This window comes from Colletotrichum lupini, chromosome 2, assembly GCF_023278565.1.
Source record: "Colletotrichum lupini chromosome 2, complete sequence".
NCBI lineage: Eukaryota > Fungi > Ascomycota > Sordariomycetes > Glomerellales > Glomerellaceae > Colletotrichum > Colletotrichum lupini.
Window position 1 is genome coordinate 2,445,871 of NC_064675.1, and position 17,642 is coordinate 2,463,512.

At 55.2% G+C, this 17,642-nt stretch overlaps 6 protein-coding genes across 6 annotated transcripts; 2 read left to right on the plus strand and 4 right to left on the minus strand.

Annotated features, from left to right (window-relative positions):
* Positions 1-197: 197 nt before the first annotated feature.
* Positions 198-1,419, minus strand: CLUP02_03005 (synaptobrevin; the record flags this gene model as incomplete). Its single annotated transcript, XM_049282033.1, has 3 exons — positions 198-944; positions 1,025-1,177; positions 1,246-1,419. The coding sequence occupies 3 exons, from the start codon at positions 1,417-1,419 to the stop codon at positions 198-200; spliced, it is 1,074 nt and encodes a 357-aa protein (XP_049139176.1).
* A 2,759-nt stretch (positions 1,420-4,178) lies between these two features.
* On the minus strand, positions 4,179-5,239 carry CLUP02_03006 (uncharacterized protein; the record flags this gene model as incomplete). Its single annotated transcript, XM_049282034.1, has 2 exons — positions 4,179-4,461; positions 5,037-5,239. The coding sequence occupies 2 exons, from the start codon at positions 5,237-5,239 to the stop codon at positions 4,179-4,181; spliced, it is 486 nt and encodes a 161-aa protein (XP_049139177.1).
* A 2,718-nt stretch (positions 5,240-7,957) lies between these two features.
* Positions 7,958-8,194, minus strand: CLUP02_03007 (uncharacterized protein; the record flags this gene model as incomplete). The annotated part of the gene is made up of 1 exon (XM_049282035.1): positions 7,958-8,194. The coding sequence occupies one exon, from the start codon at positions 8,192-8,194 to the stop codon at positions 7,958-7,960; it is 237 nt and encodes a 78-aa protein (XP_049139178.1).
* Positions 8,195-8,750: 556 nt separating this feature from the next.
* On the plus strand, positions 8,751-11,215 carry CLUP02_03008 (uncharacterized protein; the record flags this gene model as incomplete). Its single annotated transcript, XM_049282036.1, has 10 exons — positions 8,751-8,768; positions 8,808-8,912; positions 8,964-9,082; positions 9,146-9,244; positions 9,382-9,550; positions 9,700-9,768; positions 9,825-10,002; positions 10,079-10,157; positions 10,498-10,744; positions 10,811-11,215. The coding sequence occupies 10 exons, from the start codon at positions 8,751-8,753 to the stop codon at positions 11,213-11,215; spliced, it is 1,488 nt and encodes a 495-aa protein (XP_049139179.1).
* A 151-nt stretch (positions 11,216-11,366) lies between these two features.
* On the plus strand, positions 11,367-14,290 carry CLUP02_03009 (RhoGAP domain-containing protein; the record flags this gene model as incomplete). The annotated part of the gene is made up of 2 exons (XM_049282037.1): positions 11,367-12,003; positions 12,060-14,290. 2 exons carry the CDS (start codon positions 11,367-11,369, stop codon positions 14,288-14,290), a joined length of 2,868 nt encoding a protein of 955 aa, XP_049139180.1.
* A 610-nt stretch (positions 14,291-14,900) lies between these two features.
* Positions 14,901-17,208, minus strand: CLUP02_03010 (Alg9-like mannosyltransferase; the record flags this gene model as incomplete). The annotated part of the gene is made up of 4 exons (XM_049282038.1): positions 14,901-16,287; positions 16,376-16,566; positions 16,666-16,887; positions 16,996-17,208. 4 exons carry the CDS (start codon positions 17,206-17,208, stop codon positions 14,901-14,903), a joined length of 2,013 nt encoding a protein of 670 aa, XP_049139181.1.
* Positions 17,209-17,642: the final 434 nt, after the last annotated feature.

Consider the following 17,642-nt stretch of genomic DNA (forward strand, 5'->3'; position numbering starts at 1 on the left):
TGAATCAAAAGAGAAAATAAGAAGAAGAATCATCTTTGCATTTGGTAGTGCCGCTTATGCCATGCCCCCCTCGTAACCGATTCAGAGATGGAGCCCCCTTTGTTATCCCAACGCCCCTGTAGACATGTTGCCAAAAACGTTCTGATTCTTCGCAAAAACAAGTGCTAGGCCTTTTCACACCTACCGCACCTTACGCCTCAAAACCTCAGCTTGGGCATCACAAACACCAAGAGGATCAAGGCGACCATGAGCCCGTACACCCAAGCATACAAAATCATCCTCCCCCACCATCCTTTCCCCTCCGTCATCTTCCGCAGCGTGCCCATCCGCCGGCTCGCGGCGTCCATCGACCTCTCCGTCTTATCCATCCCGTCCGCCGCGCGCGACACCACGCCCTTGTCCTGCTCGAGTGTGCTCGAGAACTTCTGCGAGCTGGCCTTGAGCGCGCTGGCCATCTTGAGGATCGACTCGGAGAGCGCGTCCTGCTCCGCGCGCTGGTGGTCCAGGATCGCCTCGGCCGTCGCCGTCGACGACGCGGGCCCGGAGGCCGAGGACTTCGTGGTGTTGGAGCGGCGGGAGGCGAAGAGGGCTGCGCGGGCTGTGGCTGTCGTTGTCGCTGAGGGCGAATCTGGGCGGGCTGGGCCGCGGGAGCGGAGGGTCTGCGTTGTTGTCGTGCCCGCCTCGGGGGTTGTGTGTGTCTGCGGCGCAGGTGATGGTTCTGTTGCTGATCGTGCTGGTGCCGTTGGCGCCTCTGACGGTTCTCTGGGGACAGCCGTTACTGGTGGGGGCAGTTCCGGTATTTCTGGTTCATCGTCGTCGTCTTCGGGGGTGTTATCTGTGGGTATATCTGTTGACCGCGAGTCCATGCTCTCGCTCGGTGTAGGAATGATATCGGCCAGGACGTCCTCTCCATCTGAACTGTTGTCATCCTCATCCTCGTGTAACTGTTGCGCGGGTGTCAGCAGCGACAACATGGAACTCGTCGCACCCTCACTCGGTCTGCAGGCCATCAAAAAGAGCGCACCTGTTCGAGATCATGCATCCTGTCCACCAGTCTCTCGAGAAGTTCGCGTTTACGGTTGAGATCGACCTGCATATCCTGCCGCCGGGAGAGCAGCTTGACGTGCAGCGCCTCCTGCTCGACTCTGGTAAGAAGACTCCGGGCATATTCGAGGTTCTGTGAAAGATTCCTGGTGAGCATCAAAGCACCGCGCTGTATTGGCCTTTCTTCAGGAGATCCCATACCGAGTTCAATCTCGCTCGCTCAAATTCGCTAGCCCGTAACCTGCGCTCGCGGCTCTGATCGGCATGCAGGATCGCATGGTCAAGTCGTCGCAGGAGTTGGTTGAGCTCGGCCGCGCCCTTCTCGGGGGTTGCGCCGCCGGCGGTAAATGGTGACGCCGATGATAATCGAGCCATAATGTATTTCTCTGGGGTTCCTTCACTTAGGCTCACGATACTTTCGGGGGGAAGTTCGATTTCGGTCGGGTTTTGTAGAACCGGGGATTGTTGGACATGTGTCTGGAAAGCTGATGATGTCGTCGCAAAGTCAAGCCACCGTGGCTGAAGCTCACCCCTCCAAGTGCCGGGCGCACAGGCCACACTCAAACACGTCGATCCCAAAAAGTGGGCTTCCTCTGCCCTTCCGTGTAAGTGAAGCAACATCTGAGAACTGCTCATCTTTGAGTTACTTGTGTCAATCGCACGAGTTCCTCCTAAACTATGTTTGAGATAACATCTCATAATTAAGATTTTTTTTCTAAATAAAAAAATTCAATTGGCCGAATTACCAATCCATAGATAAGCAATGCCCCTCGTATACAACTGTTGTAGGCAATTCGTCACTGAGTACCCAAGTCTATGTGATGTCTTTAGAGCATCAACCTAAATACTCTCTGGCAATCGCCAAAAAGTTGGATTGAAATATTTTGAGGAGCCTGAAGTCTTGTTATGCATCTTCCTCTTGGCACGCAAATCCTTACACACAAAGGTTCACTTGACAAGGCCTCTGGAAAATGCCACAGCAAAGCTATAGCTGCTTCAGCTCATCTCTCACCATGCAAGTAAGTAGGGAAGTAGAAGTTAAGCGATCCAAACATGATTGGAAAGCCTACATGCTAGATGTCCAATATTTTCCGAAACATCACTTCAGACGCGGGCACATAAGACTTCGCGGCCGGAACCGATGAGACGTAGCAAGATATCTGAGAGCTTCATTCATCATGGCCGACTACGCCGACTGATACTAGACCTTATGCGTTATTCTATTGACAACACCGTTCGCCAAAGAAGGGCTCGTTGGATTCTCAAGAACCGGCTTTCATCAAAAGGGTGCAGCTGAGGCCCTTGCATGACCGTCCACTGGAGTGAAGACGGCCGCGTGTAACGCGGCAACACCAAACACCAAAACTACAGTTGTCATCCTTGTTTGATATTTGCAGATTCAGAGTCAGACTCTTAGACTACGACTTACATGTCTTTCTTGAAGCAGAGTCCCGAACCCAGATATTCCAATGCAGTCCAGATTTCAAAGTGAACCCCCTACGACAAATAACATCCCGAATCTCTTTACTCGCCATCATCCAGGAACGCCACTTTCTTGGGTGCCGCGAGACTGCTTGTTAAATACTTTTCTAGACTTGAGGACCAAGCAACAGATTGATGAGGTCAGACTACCAAGACGCAAGGTAAACCCAGAATCTCGAGACTACGAAAGCCCCCCCCCGAGACGGGGGAAGGGGGAGGGCGGGCATGACTCTCATCATCACCTTGCTTCTCTCCATTGACTTAAAGAGACTCTGGATCAGATAACTTACCCCGGAAGGACGCAAGGCAAGCTCTATAATACGCTTGTAGTATAGTTTCCGGGGCACTCTTCCAAACACCACCACGCGACGGACGCAAATCCTTCGATAACACGACAAAATCTCGTGACCTTTGAAACAGATCGCGAGGTTGCCCTTACAAAGTCACTCGGCCTCGACCCTGTCAACGTGTCGTCAAACTCGTATACCCAGTCAACCGAGTCACGATGCATTCTAGCCGACTTCGCCTTCTTCTGCATAGCCCAGTCAAAAGCTCACCTCGCGGGATTTGCAACGATGGGCACGATTGATTCAATGGCAGCGCCTCTGAGACCACTCCCACCCTGTTACCATCACGTGCATCACGCTCAAAAGTTGAAATCGCCTCCAGAATCAAGCGGGACAATTCATCTCCCCCGTCATCTTCGTCGATCACTCGCACGTGTCTCGTGAACAACAGCCCACAATCATTCCCGCAACCAGCTCTGAGTTGTCAATCGTACCAAGAACCAAGGAAGTCATGCCGTAAAGTCCTTGATGAAGAACTTGGAATCACGAATGCTGCGTATCCACAAATAGGTACTTCGGTCTTCAAACTGCCAAGTTAAGAGAGCGAATGCCCTCCCGACAGCTCCGAGCCCCCACATTCGCGCTGCCCATGGACAAGCTACGATGTGCGCAGAGTCAGCACGCTATCGTATTAAAAGCACATTCATGTGAGCGCATGATGGAGGAACAGAGTGTGGCTATGCCCCTCCTTCCATCGCCTTCTACCCCGCGTTCCTCGGACCTGAACAACAGGTTAAAGTGTGGATTCGAACCGTTACTTATCAAGGAGGTGAAGTTGTCATGGTTGCGTGGGTTGCGTGGGATTTTGGCTCGTATGGACGGCAAAGGGTCTGCAAGTGGTGGTCCTGCAGGGCTGAATGCCTATGGCTTAGACAAGAATCCTCCGTTTCAACGATTAGCCTGTTTCATTTCCTGCAGTTGTGTTGTAGATAGGCTGTAAATCAGAGATCTCTCCGGCCAAGAGCCAGTTGTGAGTGTGTCCCGAAAAATGCGACGGTAAACAGGGCAAGGCGAAAGTCGGTCGTTATTGGGCGAGCTGAGGCGAATGGGCTGGTTTTGATGACGAAGTTGTGTGGTTCTGCGCCACCCCCAAAGGTCGACTAGGTACTGCGTACAGAGTGCGTTGAAGACGAAGGAAATGCGATGCAGCCAGTAGAGATGATGCCAAAGCCGCGTCCGAGGCAGGTCTTCTCCGCAAATCCCACTCGGTTGTCGTTGGACAACAGGTGCGGGCGAGGAAACACGACATTTCTGACTTGGGGAACGGGCGCTGTGTGTCCCTGCATGACGAGAGAGGATTTGGTGCTAATTATGGAAACGGGATGAACCCGGCATTGGTTGGACCAGCTCATTGACGGCATTTTGAAGGGTCTTCACAATGGTACGTAGTCTTAGAGGGTGTGAGGGTGTGGCGTGGTGCTGTGCGGTGGCAGTGGGCGGCATGTCGGGACCTGGAGGCAACACTGTCGAAGCCGGGAAGGGCGTCGGGGCAACAAGCTCTTTCAAGCACTGAAGGCCGTTGACATAAACCTGGCGGGGGATGCGGGCATCGTCGTCGAAGCCGGAGGTACACGACGTCATCAGGTAGCTATGGGGATGGGAGCAATTGCCAATGAGACAGAAGAGTACATGCGGATTACCGCCTGGTCTCTGGCCAGGGCCTCGAGAGCGCAAGTAGCGGTAGGGTATCTGCTGCTATGGAAGCCACTGTGACCCGCCAGTCCCTGAAGATGGGATAGACATGGGCATGGAAAGGCCGATGAATGGTCAGAACGATGGATGTTCGGCAAGATCCAGCATCTGGGCTCTGCTCTGCAGACAGTGCAGAGGCTGCCACTTTGGGTCGGATGGGTGCCATTGGGTTGTGTTGGGTGGCTTGTGTTGCTTTTCTGCAAAAGGTATGTGAACCGTGACCCGGGAGCCAATCGCCCATGACTCCATGTTGCTGAACTGATGAGAAAACACGAGGAGTCTTAGGCTTTGCTCTCCTGGACCAGAGGCATGTCGGATAAAATGCGAGACATTGGTGTCAAAGCTGTCAGACATTACCTGGAACGTCGGCCGATGTGTTGGTGTCAGTCAGAGAGCGCAGGGTTCGCTAGGAGTAGCAAGTCCTGGGGCCCATTGGCTAGACTCTGTCGGTTGCAGGTGAGTGCTGCGAACCGAAGCTTGGAAGTGGCATGGTATCTGGCCACGGGTGACGAATTGACTGCCTGGACGAGTTGAATCTCGGCGCCGACGTTACGAGACGAGATTCTGCATTTCCTGAGCGGCGGTATCACTCCGGAGAAGAGGGCCGCGAGGGAGCACAACGAACGAATGCCCTGTGGTGTTGTGTGTCTCGGCTCCACCACAATGGATCGCATCTGTACTATGGTCAAGCTGAGGAGAAAGTCCAAAGCGGAAGACAGCACTTTCTACTCTTGAATACATTAGATTAGATACGCAATAGTCGATGCCTTGCACGCTTTGATTGTCCCACGGAGCAGACTGGCACATCAGGCATGGACAGATGTCGTCGGTTGAGTCCATGGTTACAAGGCCTGATCGTGCCGGCACAGTTCCATCCGCCAGGAGGCTTAGTTCGGCGCTGGCAAGGTGATCGACAGCGGCTTTTGCCTCTTCGGAGACGGAGCTTCGGGCTGGACCAGCAAATGGACCGCGCCCTGAGGTCAAGACGTGACGGAAGTCCTGTTCTGGTTCAGGAGAAGCTCAAAACGGACGGGTGAGAGCAAGATGATGTCGTCGTGGTAGCATTTGATGACTCGACCAAGGAAGGCAGGGGAAACGAAACGCTACTTTGCTAGATTCTTCCTCCCAGACTGATAACAGCAGATCCACCGACCGAAAGCAGGTTGCGGGACGGAAATTGCAACGAAAGCCAAGTTTTCGAGTCCGAGATAGGTAGTCCATACGATGAAATGGCAGAAATGGCCATGGTTGACATTTGCAAAACAGCTTGACAGACAGGGACAAGTAAGAGGGTACGTTGAGAATAAGACAGTGAGTCTCAAAAAAGCGAAAGCCGGACGGATAGCTGAGCACGCCGCACGGTGGGTTTCGCGTGTCGATGTGACGATGTGCAGCCCCGGCTGATGTGGGAAGAGAAATGCGGCTTGCGGCTTGCGGCCGGCAATGTGGCAATATTTTCAGTCCAAAAGTCAATTGATTGCAAAACGAATTCACGGCTGGCCTGATGTTGCGGCAGTCGCGTGTCACAGATACACTTTCTTCTTTCCATCTCAAGGTGAGGTACCTTATTTCGAGGTACTTTGAGATGGAAGATGGGAAAGAGGAAAGAGGTGCCGCCAGCTTGGGGACCAGGTTGGCAGGTGCATCGGTCAGTTGGTGCCCGGCCCGGATTGAACGAGACGAGCAGGTGCCAATTAATGCAGGTACCTCCGGCGGCGCATTCCCGTCGTGTCCATGGTCAGACTGCGCACCTCAGCCTGCTGTGCCTGCCTTACTTCAGATTCTGCCTGATGATTGTTAGAGGCCTAAGACACAAACAATATCCTTTGGTACTGAATGAGTTCCCACTATCGCGGGAGGAGAATAAGAGCAACTGAAGGCTTTAGATGGAACGTGAGTAGTATTTTGGCGAGTATATGGATAACCTGAGTGTCAAGACCTAAGGATCACGGCCTTTGGAAAGGCAGCATAGATGTGTTAGTGGTGATTGAGGAAAGTGCCCTAGATGGGTCTCTCTTGAATCGATTCTTGTCTTCCGCCGACTTCTAGAGCGGATAATCACGAGGGGAAGTAGACAGTTTCTTGCTCTCGTGTTTGTTTTTTCTTCTTTCCTGGCGACTGCTTCCCGACGTCTTTTTTGTTTTGTTTTGTTAATTGGTTCCTATTCATGTTTTGTTTTTTTCCTTTCTAGAACCAATTTCCAAAACTGGTATTCTCCTGGCTCCGTTACCCGTACTAGAGCGCCCAAGCTCCGGTGAGCTCCCGCCAGCGCCGCTAGGAGCAGAAGAGGGGACTTGTCTCCACGTCTAAGCAGACGACAACCATGGATGAACCATCCAAACCATCAATTGGACCAGGCAGATCCCATCGAGAGGCTGGAGACTCGGGAGTACAGAGGCGCCTCGGACTGTGGGCAACGTGGCTGTCACCGTGCAATTACCACTGCCCGCATGAAAGCTCTCTGCTCGTATGTCAGGGCACTGCATATCTAAGCTTTCGTGGAGGGAATTAGTGACTCTCCTCACTGACAAGCGCTGGCAGCAAGCTGCAGTGCCGCACGAGTCCACCTCCCAAGCTTGACTCGCGAGGCTTTTCGCGAACGGCCGAAAAGACTCAAGAGGGGAAGAGGGGCCTTTCCAGCATGCGGCAAATCCGCTGGGCACCTTGACACAGGCATGCGGCATCTGTGTATGAGGTACCCTTTTCACCCGTAGCGAAGGCGCTGTGAGTTGTAAATCATGTAGGCAAAAGGGGTTGACGCATGCCGGCAGTTTATTTCGCGATGAAGTGCGCAAGCGATAGAACTCGGATCTTTAGATCCCAAGGACCAAGGGATTGGGGGAGTCGAATCATAAATGTCAAGATGCCGAGGTAATATCGCTCATAGATGCCCAAGTGATGCATCTTTTCGAGATGGGAACTCAAGATCTTGACAAGTGAGAGCGTGGCGTGGCGTGGCTGGTAGCATCTGCACGCTTCCCTTGCCGTACCTTAACTTAAAGTTCCTCGCCGGACTGTAGACGCCGTATGAAATCTCTGCCTTCACTCCACCGCGAGACCCAAGGTACCTAGGTACTTCACGACCTGGTAGGTGTCCGTATGCACGTCTCGTCTGGGTGCTCAGAGTATATCTGTGTAGGTATCTTAATTCAGTGTGAGGTATTCGTAAGGATCTAACGCCGTGCGTGCGAGTGTGATGTGGACTGAGATTTGAACAGTGTGGACTGAAATCACTAGACTGATGCAGAGTACGTGTGTAAGTGCGTAGTCGTGAAATGAGAGATTGATTGAGTGTGATTGTTTTATTGATCTGGTGTTGAACAATAAATAAAAAAAACAAAATTTTTAGACCAACCCGCCAGGCGGGGAGGACTCGGAGAAAGGGCCGCCCCTCAGTGGTCACTGGGACTCCCGAGTCTAGGACCCACTACCATCTCGTCAGTCTCATTTCGCGCAAGAGCTCCCGTCGGCAGGGTCACCCCTCCTTCCTGGCCTCTCCCATTGTTCTCCTTGAGTCCTTCCCTCTCACGCTGCTTTGGCTGCTTCCAGAGTCGAAGTTCTGCCAGCCCCCAGAGGTAAGAACCCAGGTGGCAGGCACCCAGGATGGCCCAGGCCTCCCGTCGTCCCATTTGATCCTTCCTGACGACGCCCCACAGAGCCAAAAATGCGGCGAGGTACTATCTTGCCATGATGGTCATATGAAAGGTACTTGGCCGTCTTTGGAGCTGGGTGCATGGCAACATGGAAATTACGGCACTCACTTTGGACCTGCCAGCTGGAGATGGACAAAAGCGTTTATTGTCACTTGTACTTGTATGCATAGTAAGGTACGTACCTTTGATATGGAGACATGGGCGTGGACAACACTGTGAGTTACCTTAGGTTTGCAGATTCGTCCATTCTCTTTCTGCGTCTCCTCTCGCATACCACCGTGCCTCTGCGTCCATCTACCAGGAAGTGCCGCGTCGTTGTCCCCTTGCATGCTGTCAGCCTTTCTCCAGCAAGCAACATGTAACCACAGGGCAGTCTTCCATTTCCACTGCCGCCATCACGATAAGGGACTACTCTTCGAACAAGGTACCTAAGGTACCTATCCCAAGGTGAAATATCACCATCACCATCGCTATCGCCAGTCCACCTCCTCTTCGATCATCGGTGACAGTACCCTACCGGCAACTAGCTGCCATGGGCCCTGACGTCTGGGTACTTTAGGTTAATAGCTAAGGTGAAGTGCTAACATAGCTGGCCAGGAACCCCAGTGGTCAGGGAGACGCCGTGAGTCCGCGACAGTCGGGAACGACCAGTGACAGACGGCTAATGAACGGCCTCCGCCCAGCAGCATTCAACGTCCCACGTCGCACGTAACTGCGCATCAGTACCACACATTGGCCGCTGCAGCCTTGGGGCCTCGACGAGTCTTTCTCTCCACCGTATAATGGGCCTGGAGTGTCTGGCCTGTCTTGGTCCCTAGGCCTTCTGGAGCTTTTGCAAGGTCCCAGGCCAGCTCTCTTCCACTCGTGAGCACTGCTCCGGGCCATTTAGACGCACCTCACCTAGGGGTACTTCCATTCCCTGACGAGAGTGGCGGGGCAGGCAGGTATCTTATGTTTCCACTCCCGCTCCCACACTCCCGTTTCCTCCCACCCGACCTCTCCAGCCAAGGCCCAGCGCCAGTCCCTGTGCCCACTACTTAGTTACCTTACCTTAGTGCTAAGTACGGAGTACTGCGTACTGCGTATGTAGATATTGGCATTGAATTCACATTGGAGCCTCTGCCCTCTGGCTCCATCAAATGGGCATGACATCGGTATCGCAGCCGTCCAACCCCTCACAACCCTCATCCATCCTCGTCGTCGCTGGCCCTACCAGACCACCTGACCGGCGGCAACCCTGCTCTTTGCTGCTACCTTGATCCGGGTTATCCATCCCGTCCCGTAATGTCAGCGCCTGGCTGCCGCCGCCGCGCTGACGAGTTGTACCGCTTGGTATGCTCCTTCTGCTGGTGCTGGTGCTGGTGCTGCTGCCCCTGATGCGCGTACGTGTGTGTTATTGATGCTTGCTTGACGCTGCCCGTCGTGTCTATTGAATTTCTCTGTCCGCGGACCGTTGGGCACTGTAACCGTTGTTCGCTCAGCTCTGGGTACTTCGCGTTTCCCCGACTCTATGCTTGCTTCTCAGGGTCTACGGTTCCCGCATCGTCGACGTCCAACATCGTACTCCGTACGGAGTACTCTGGGTACCATACTTCATTGTCCACAGCTGGGTACCTCAGTAATACTCATTGCTGCTGCAAAGCAAAACCTCACTCTCGCTTTCAGTCTCAGTCTCAGTCTTTCTCTTATTACAGTCTCACTCACTCAACTACACTACGCTCATTCACTGTCCATTATCAACTTTACCAGCGTCGACACTCCAGCCTGGCCTGGAGTTGCTGCCTGTGAGATTGAGTCAAATTAGAAGAAAAGGACACAAAAAGTACTGGTCTCATCACCCACTGACGACAACGTGTCTAGCGCACACCCATACTCCTTCCCTCCACACCTCTTTTCCTACCTGCCTTGGGTGTCTGCCTTACCTCACACCTCACCTAAGGTGCTCTCTTCCTCTCTCTCTCTTTCACACACTCTCTCTGACCTTGCCTTGCCTTGCCTTGCCTTGCCTTACATCACCTACACAGTACTCCGTAGGTACCACTACCTACATTTCCTGACCTCGCCCGATTTACGCACATACGCACCCGCACATTACACCTACGCCCGGCCTGGACCACTTGGACCTGAACCCCAACCTGGACCTGGACTGGACCTGGACCTCTGACTTGCACCGGCACCTGCAACCTCTCCTGCGTCCCTCCGCCTTCGTCTATTCGTACCTAAAGTGCTCCGTACCGACTCCGTACTTGCTTCGCCCTCTCTCTCTCTCTCTCTTTGAGCTCTGCCTTTGCCTCACCTCACCTTACTCACCTTCCTATTGCTTACCTGGTACCGGTGCACATACCTCGCATTTTCCTTCCCCCTTCTACCTTACTCAACCCCCAGACTCTCTTCTCCAGACCAAACTCCTTCTTTCCTTGCCCTATTTTGCCCGACCGACAACTATCGTCAACGAGGTTTCAACGAGTCGTTGTCGCGCCTAGTCTTCTGGTCGGAAACGTCGCTCGCTTCCATTCGTTTTCTGTCGTCGAAAAAATCCCACCAACGCACAGCTCGCTCGTGTCTTACCGACTCCCGCCATCCCCTCTCTAGCTCCGCATCGTCGTCGCCCGCCGCCCTCTGTCCCCGGTCAACGCTGCCCGAATACACCTGGGTCATTTCACCTACACGGACGCTCTTCGTCACCTCACTCGCTCGCCCCTGTTCCCCTTCCTACTCACACTTGGGTCGGAACTTCTTCATGACATCAACAGCAGGGCTTTTGCAACACAAGACAAGGAGGACTTCCAGAGACGGTCTCTAGGAGCGCTTCACTCGACAAAGGAATATTTGCGCGCCAAAAGAAGCCCACGGCCAATCACCGCCTGCGCGTCGCATCTCATCCTAGCGCATGCTCACACCCAATACCTTTCAAGCGACTCGATCCTGTGCCAAAACACCACCAGGCGACCAAGCGACCAACCGATTGACCTGCAGATCGAAGACCGACTGCACTGAATCTGTCTCTAACATCCAACTTTCTTTGATCGTCGCTCGACCAAACTCTGTCGCTTGACACACTTTGTTCATACTCGATTCCCACGACAACCAAAGGACGCTGGCTGCGATAAAGTAATTGAGCTCCGACCACCTGCGCTCCGTCATTGCGATGACGTCCGCCGCTACTCCCCCCAACCAGGCTTTTCAGCCCACGAGTAACTCGACCGCGCCCGCCGCGCCCTCGACTCCGAATAAGAGAGACCTGAAGTCGTGGTGGAAAGGATTCAAGCTTCCTTCGAAGCATCAGGAACATCACGGTAGAGCCCCTTCTACTTTCGCATCGCAACAACCAACCCCAACTCCCACCCAAACCCTCTTCAGTGAAGATGTCGACGAGGCAATCGATACGTCAGCCGCACCTCTCAGTCTTGTCTTGCTGTTGCAAGATACCCATCCTGTTGGGTCCTGCGATCCCATTTTACCTCAAGTCTGCGCTTCGAGTGATGCGACAGCCTCCAATACCTTGAACCCGACTGGTCGGCTCAACAGGCTGTCCCTGTCTATCACCATGCCTGTGCGCCAGTGTGCCAAGCACATCCGCGCGGCTGTGAAAACGTCTTCTACTTCATGTGCTAAAGTTTCTACAGCAGACAACCGGCCTCACGGAATTTTCGGCGTTCCTCTGCGTCAGAGCATCACCTACGCCAATGTCGCGATATCTCTTGTCGACGAGAACGGAAAGAGCTATATTTATGGCTACGTACCGATTGTTGTCGCCAAGTGCGGCGTCTTCTTGAAGGAAAAGGGTAAGTGTACTTGAATGACGGTCCATCTCCAACATGCTCACGTCCCGTCTTCTTAGCAACAACGGTGGAGGGCATTTTCCGCCTCAGTGGCTCCGAGAAACGAATCAAGGAACTGAAACAGATTTTCGACTCACCCGATCGCTACGGAAAGGGCCTGGTGTGGGACAATTACACGGTTCACGATGCTGCCAACGTGCTCCGACGATACCTCAACGACCTTCCTGAGCCCGTTGTGCCGCTAGATCTATACGAGAAGTTCAGGGAACCGTTGCGAGGCGCCACGAGGCAAGCCGTGGGCGATGCCGAAGGCCCGCAGTTTGTCGAAAATTTTGACGATCAAGCAGCCATCGTCAAGTACCAGAAGCTCATCACGGAGCTTCCACCACTGAATCGCCAGCTTCTGCTATACATTCTGGATTTGCTCGCTGTCTTCGCCGCCAAGTCGGAAGAGAACAGGATGAACTCACAGAATCTAGCAGCAATCTTCCAACCCGGCATGCTGTCGCACCCGCAGCACGCCATGGCGCCTGAAGAGTATCGCTTGAACCAATGCGTGCTCATTTTCCTCATCGAAAACCAGGATCACTTCTTGATTGGCATGCAGGGCACGGCTACTGACGAGAAGACAAAGCAGCTGATCGAAAAAGGCACACCCCCTGCAGCCAGTGGGCCAGTGACTCCTAACCCTAACAGGAAGTCGGGTCTGGGTCGGTCTTCATCCAATGCGAGTGCCGGCGCCGACAGTGTACGAAGAGACGGAATGCTCAGAAGAAACCGATCGACATCTTCAAGGCACTCGCACCATGAAGGTTCTACGACCCCAAACAGCCCGGCACTCGCACCAACCCCGAATAGCGGCCTTGGCAGAAGCAACACAGTCCCTTCCAAGAAGTCCCCTGCTCTTCAGACGGGAAGGTTCAGACGTGATGCTTCACCCGTTCCAGGCTCGTCACCACGTGAGCCCATGATTCCGGCGACGACGGAAGAGCTTGTCGAAGCACCTGATCAGTCCCCTGCTGCGTCGAGCATTTCCCCGGCGCCGGCTGCAATAGGCACATCCAGCCTGGCACCCACCGCTGCTGGCAATGCAGGCAGAAGCCAGGAGAGGCTGCTTGACCCGAATGAAGCTACGACGCCCATCAAGGAAAGAGTCCTTCCTAGCATATTCCAAAGATCCCCCACGGGAGAGGGCGAGAAACGACAACCGAACAAACTGAAGAAGAAGCGCATTCCTGGGAGCTTGAACCCGAGCGCGCAAAGCTCGGCCGCATCCTTGTCCGGTACGCACTCAGCCGCTGTGTCCCCTAGTCTTGAGGCCCCCAACCCCATGGATCTGGTGGCCGATACAATCCCAGAGCACGATTCCCTCGCGATTGGCCAGCAGCCTGGTGCAGTTGATACACCCTCGGAACCCACCCCGCGTGCATCACAGGTCCCCTCTAGCAACACCCTACATCCCGAGCAGACGCTCAAGGCTAAGAAATCGCCGCCGACATCACTTCACTCATCATTTAACGAAGGTTCTGACGTTGATCAGACTGAAGAGTCCATTGTGACGACTTCGGCAGACGCCAGCGAGCCGGATAAGGAAAAGAAGAGAAGATGGCGACTATCACGACAGAGGGGCCACGAGCACCACCCTTCAATCACCTCTCCGCGTCTGGCTTTCGGATCCAACGATAATGCCGACGTTAGCGTGACCTCGATTGGCAGCGGCGGATACAGGCCCCGGAAGAGCTTCACCGGTGAAAGTTCAGAAACTGGCATGTACACTGCCGAGGCACAAACCAGTCATGAATCGCGGGACAAGGACGGCAAGGACGAATCTAAGGGGCCCATCGGTTGGATTAGGAACAAATACCGTGAAGCCAAGGAGAGCGCTGAGCGACGGAACAAATCGCCCCCAGCAGACCGACAATCTTCTTTGGGAGGCTCCAGCATCATGTCAGGAAGGGGAAAGAGTCTAGATATTCGCAGGGAACCCGACGAGAGGGCACAGAACCCACCTGTACCACCATTGCCGCAGCAAGCGGCTCCAACTCAGACGGCGGCGGCTCAGCCGGTAGCGACGCAAACCACAACCTCTCAACCTCCGCCACCCCAGCCGACATCAGCACCATCGCAGCAGGCATCATCTCCAACGGTAACGAGTCCAGTATCGCCGCCTCCCGCATCTATCGTAGCAAACCCACCAGCACCGGCCCAACCGGCAAAGTCTGAGTTGGCAGCAGCCTCTCAGCCGGAGATCGCACCGCCAACGCAGCCAGCACCTGAAGCGGCGCGGTAATACCGACAATGAGCCGCGTTCGAAGTATGCCCATTTGAGGTGTTTTGTTTATCAAGAGCACGTTTTTCTGTGGAATATTTCATTTCACTCATGGCTGGACCTGATACATCAAGGGTCTCTGAGGGGGAAGGGGAAGGGGGGCCGGCCTAGACGAGGCCAACCCAAAGTTTCAAGAATCCACGTTTGAACGTTTGAAAAGAAAAAGGAGGCATGTGCGTGCTTGTTGTTGGTGAATCATCATAAATGTACGGAGTTGTTCGATTCCTCTGGCTTGGTGTACAGCGACGCATTGTCTACGGGCTCGCTCGCTATGAAGGGTATCCTGTCAAGTTGGCGTTTTCTTTTTTGTCATGACGTGTAGTAGCCCCGGCCGCTCCTGTCCCTCTAACGTTTCCTGGGGATTTGGTTACATGTGTTCACGGGCCCAGGATAGGGTAGGAAAAGAAAGAACTTTTTGTCATGGTTGACGTTCACGATGATGCTCTTGGTTTTGTGATGTATTGTGGGAAGGGGTATGTGAGAATGGAACTTATCGCCGTTTTTGAACGTCTCGACTCTTTACTCTTGTTCCTACACTGACTATTACTAATGTCGTTTGACTTTTTTGTGTTTAGGATACAGTAGCATACAGCCCCGTATCCCAAACGACGAGCTTCCCGCGCCGGCGGGCGTCCTCGTTGAAGAAGCCGTTCCAGCCTGACCAGACGCGTTTCGGGCTCACGCCGAGGTTGTGGCCTGCGCCGTGGGGGGAGGAGAAGAAGTCGTGGAGCCAGGGTTCGATGCCTTCGAAGCCGACGATGTAGCGGGGGATGTCTTCTGGTGGTGCTGATGCTGCTGCTGCTGCTGCTGGCTCGGAGTCGGAGTCGGGGCCGGACCTGGCCTCGGCCGCCGGCCACAACTCGGTCGCCATGAAGAGCTGGGGGTCGTCGTAGAAGCGGTCCGCCTCGTCGCGGTAGGCCTCGCGTTCGGGGGTGTCTGGTTTGGTGTGGAGGGGCGGTTCGCAGGTGAGGGCGCGGGCGCGGAGGGCGGGGTGGAGGAGGTGGGAGCGCCAGGGGGTGGAGTGGCATGGCGTCAGGAAGAGGGCGAAGAGTTCGTTGCCTTGGGATTCTTTTGTCGTTGGCGAGGATGATGAGCCTGGTGTCGGCGGTGATGAGGACGAGGAGGAAGCCGTCGAGGAGGCCGAGGCCAGGGACGCGATCGGGGCCGATGCGGCGGCCTGCTCCGGGTGTATGCGTGCGTACGAGGTGCGGAGGAAGGTCAGGACCGTGAGGGGCGCGGGCTGGTGGAGGAGGGTGAGGAAGAGGGCGATTGCGGCGTGGAGGCCCAGGGCGGAGGCGAGGAGGCGCTTGCGGCGGAGGCGGGGCTTCGGGAGCGGGGAGCGCGGGGTCGGTGGCGGGGCCGGGGTGGTGAAGAAGGATGCGAGGGGCGCGGCGGCGAGGATGTGGAGGGTTGGGAGGAGGGGGTAGATGAAGCGGACTTCTTTGTGGGAGACGGTGGAGAGGGCTGCGATGGTGGCGTAGACTGTCCAGGTGAGGGTTTTGAGGGTTGCTTTGCTGGGGAGTTTGGTGGAGTGCGGTGGTGGCGGTGGTGGTGGTGAGGGCGGGTTGCAGAGTGACAGGAGGACGAAGGGGAGGTAGGTCATTGACAGGAGGGGGAGGCCCTGGGAGAGGTAGTAGTGCCAGTCGTTGCGGCCGTAGAGGACGGCGAGGGATTGGGAGAGGTTGAAGTAGAGGAACTTGTAGGGGGGGAAGGCCCATTGGCCAAAGTAGAGGCGGTCTGAGGTTAGGGAGAGGGAGAGGACGAGGGTGCCGCAGAGGAGGGCTTCGCGGAGGAGGAGGAGGATGGTTTGCGGGGTGAGGACGGAGGTGGTGGAGCCGGGGCCGGGGCCGGAGAGGAGGGGCCGGAGGAGGGTTGCGAGGGCGATTGGTATCCAGATGAGGATATTTGTTGGGCGGAGGAGGACTGCTGTTGCGGCAAGGATGAGGGATAGGCGGAGGCTATTGGCGTGTGAGTGAATGTGTTTCTTTGGGGGCCGGTTCGGGTGGGTGGCCGGCCGGTGTCAAGATGCGAGAGACGGAAACGTACCTAGTGAGCGTCCCCGGCGTGTGCAAGATGGACCTTGCGGGCTTGGGGTTCTCCTTTTCCGTCTTTGCATCGCCGAGGAGCTCCCAGGGCCAGTAGTTGAGGGCCATGATGGTGAGCGTGGTCTCGAGCGAGTTGGAAAAGGTGCGGGTGGAGCAGTACCATTGGAAAGGACTGAACATGCTCATGAACAGCTATACGAGGACGTTGCGTCAGCCATGGGTTGACGAGTTGTGCGGAGGTAGCAGTTATAACGGCTACTGGTGGTGGTCGTGGTGGTGATGGTGACTTACAGCAAACCACGAGACGGAGCTATCGGCGCCGTAGATCTTGACGGCCAGCTGCCAGGTGTACCAGTCGCCGGCGGCGGCAAAGACGGCCTGCGCGGCCTTTGGAGCGGCGAGGAGGAGCCATGGCCTGATGATGGGGAGGGGCCGGGCGACGAGGTCTGCGAGGGTGTAGACGCCGGCGAAGAGGGCGGGATGCAGCGAGGAGCGGAGCTGGTTTCTCCATTCCTGGGGGGCGGGGGAGGGTGTGTGTGTTAGTTGCACGTGGGATCAACGAAGCTTGTGAATAGTGATGATGAATAAAAAAAATTGCGAATAGAGAGCATGGTTACTCACCCAGGTGATCCAGGCGCCGCTCCCTTGGCCAAAGGCGATGCGCCAGGCGGGTTCGAGGGCCTGAAAGTACTCGTCGGGCTGGAAAAAGGTGAGGACCCACCAGGCGTTGAGGAGACGGATGACGAGGAGGGACCGGAAGACGGAGGGCTTGTTGTGCTCGTTACGAACTGCCATTAGGAGTTCGGGGGCGGGCGGGGAGCCGACGGAAGCCATTGTGGATACGGTGAGTTGAGAGTTTTGTGGCCGGCGGCGGCGGCGGCAGTCTGGCGGGGTGGGGGGACGGAAGGGACTTGTTGCGTAATCATCGGTCGTCGGACGGGGGGAAAGGGGAAAGGGGGGGGAGGGGGTTGCGGTGAGCTGGTAAGGGTGGAATGACCTTTCTTGCAGGAGCGGCGACGGCGTTGGCGGCGTGGGAAACGAACGGTTCGGTCGACGCAACGGGGAGTCCGATGGGTTTTTTTTGGAGCGATGAGGCGAGTCAGGGTGTGTGTTGATGGTGGTGCCGTTTGTTCGAACGTATGCTCGTGTGTCAAACTGAACAGACTTTTCTCTTCTTTTTTTCGCCCTTTGCCTTTTCTCGCGGTTTGCCGTGTGGCCGTTAGCTAAGGGGGCGGGCACAGGGGAAGAGAGAAAGGAGTGTGTGGGCT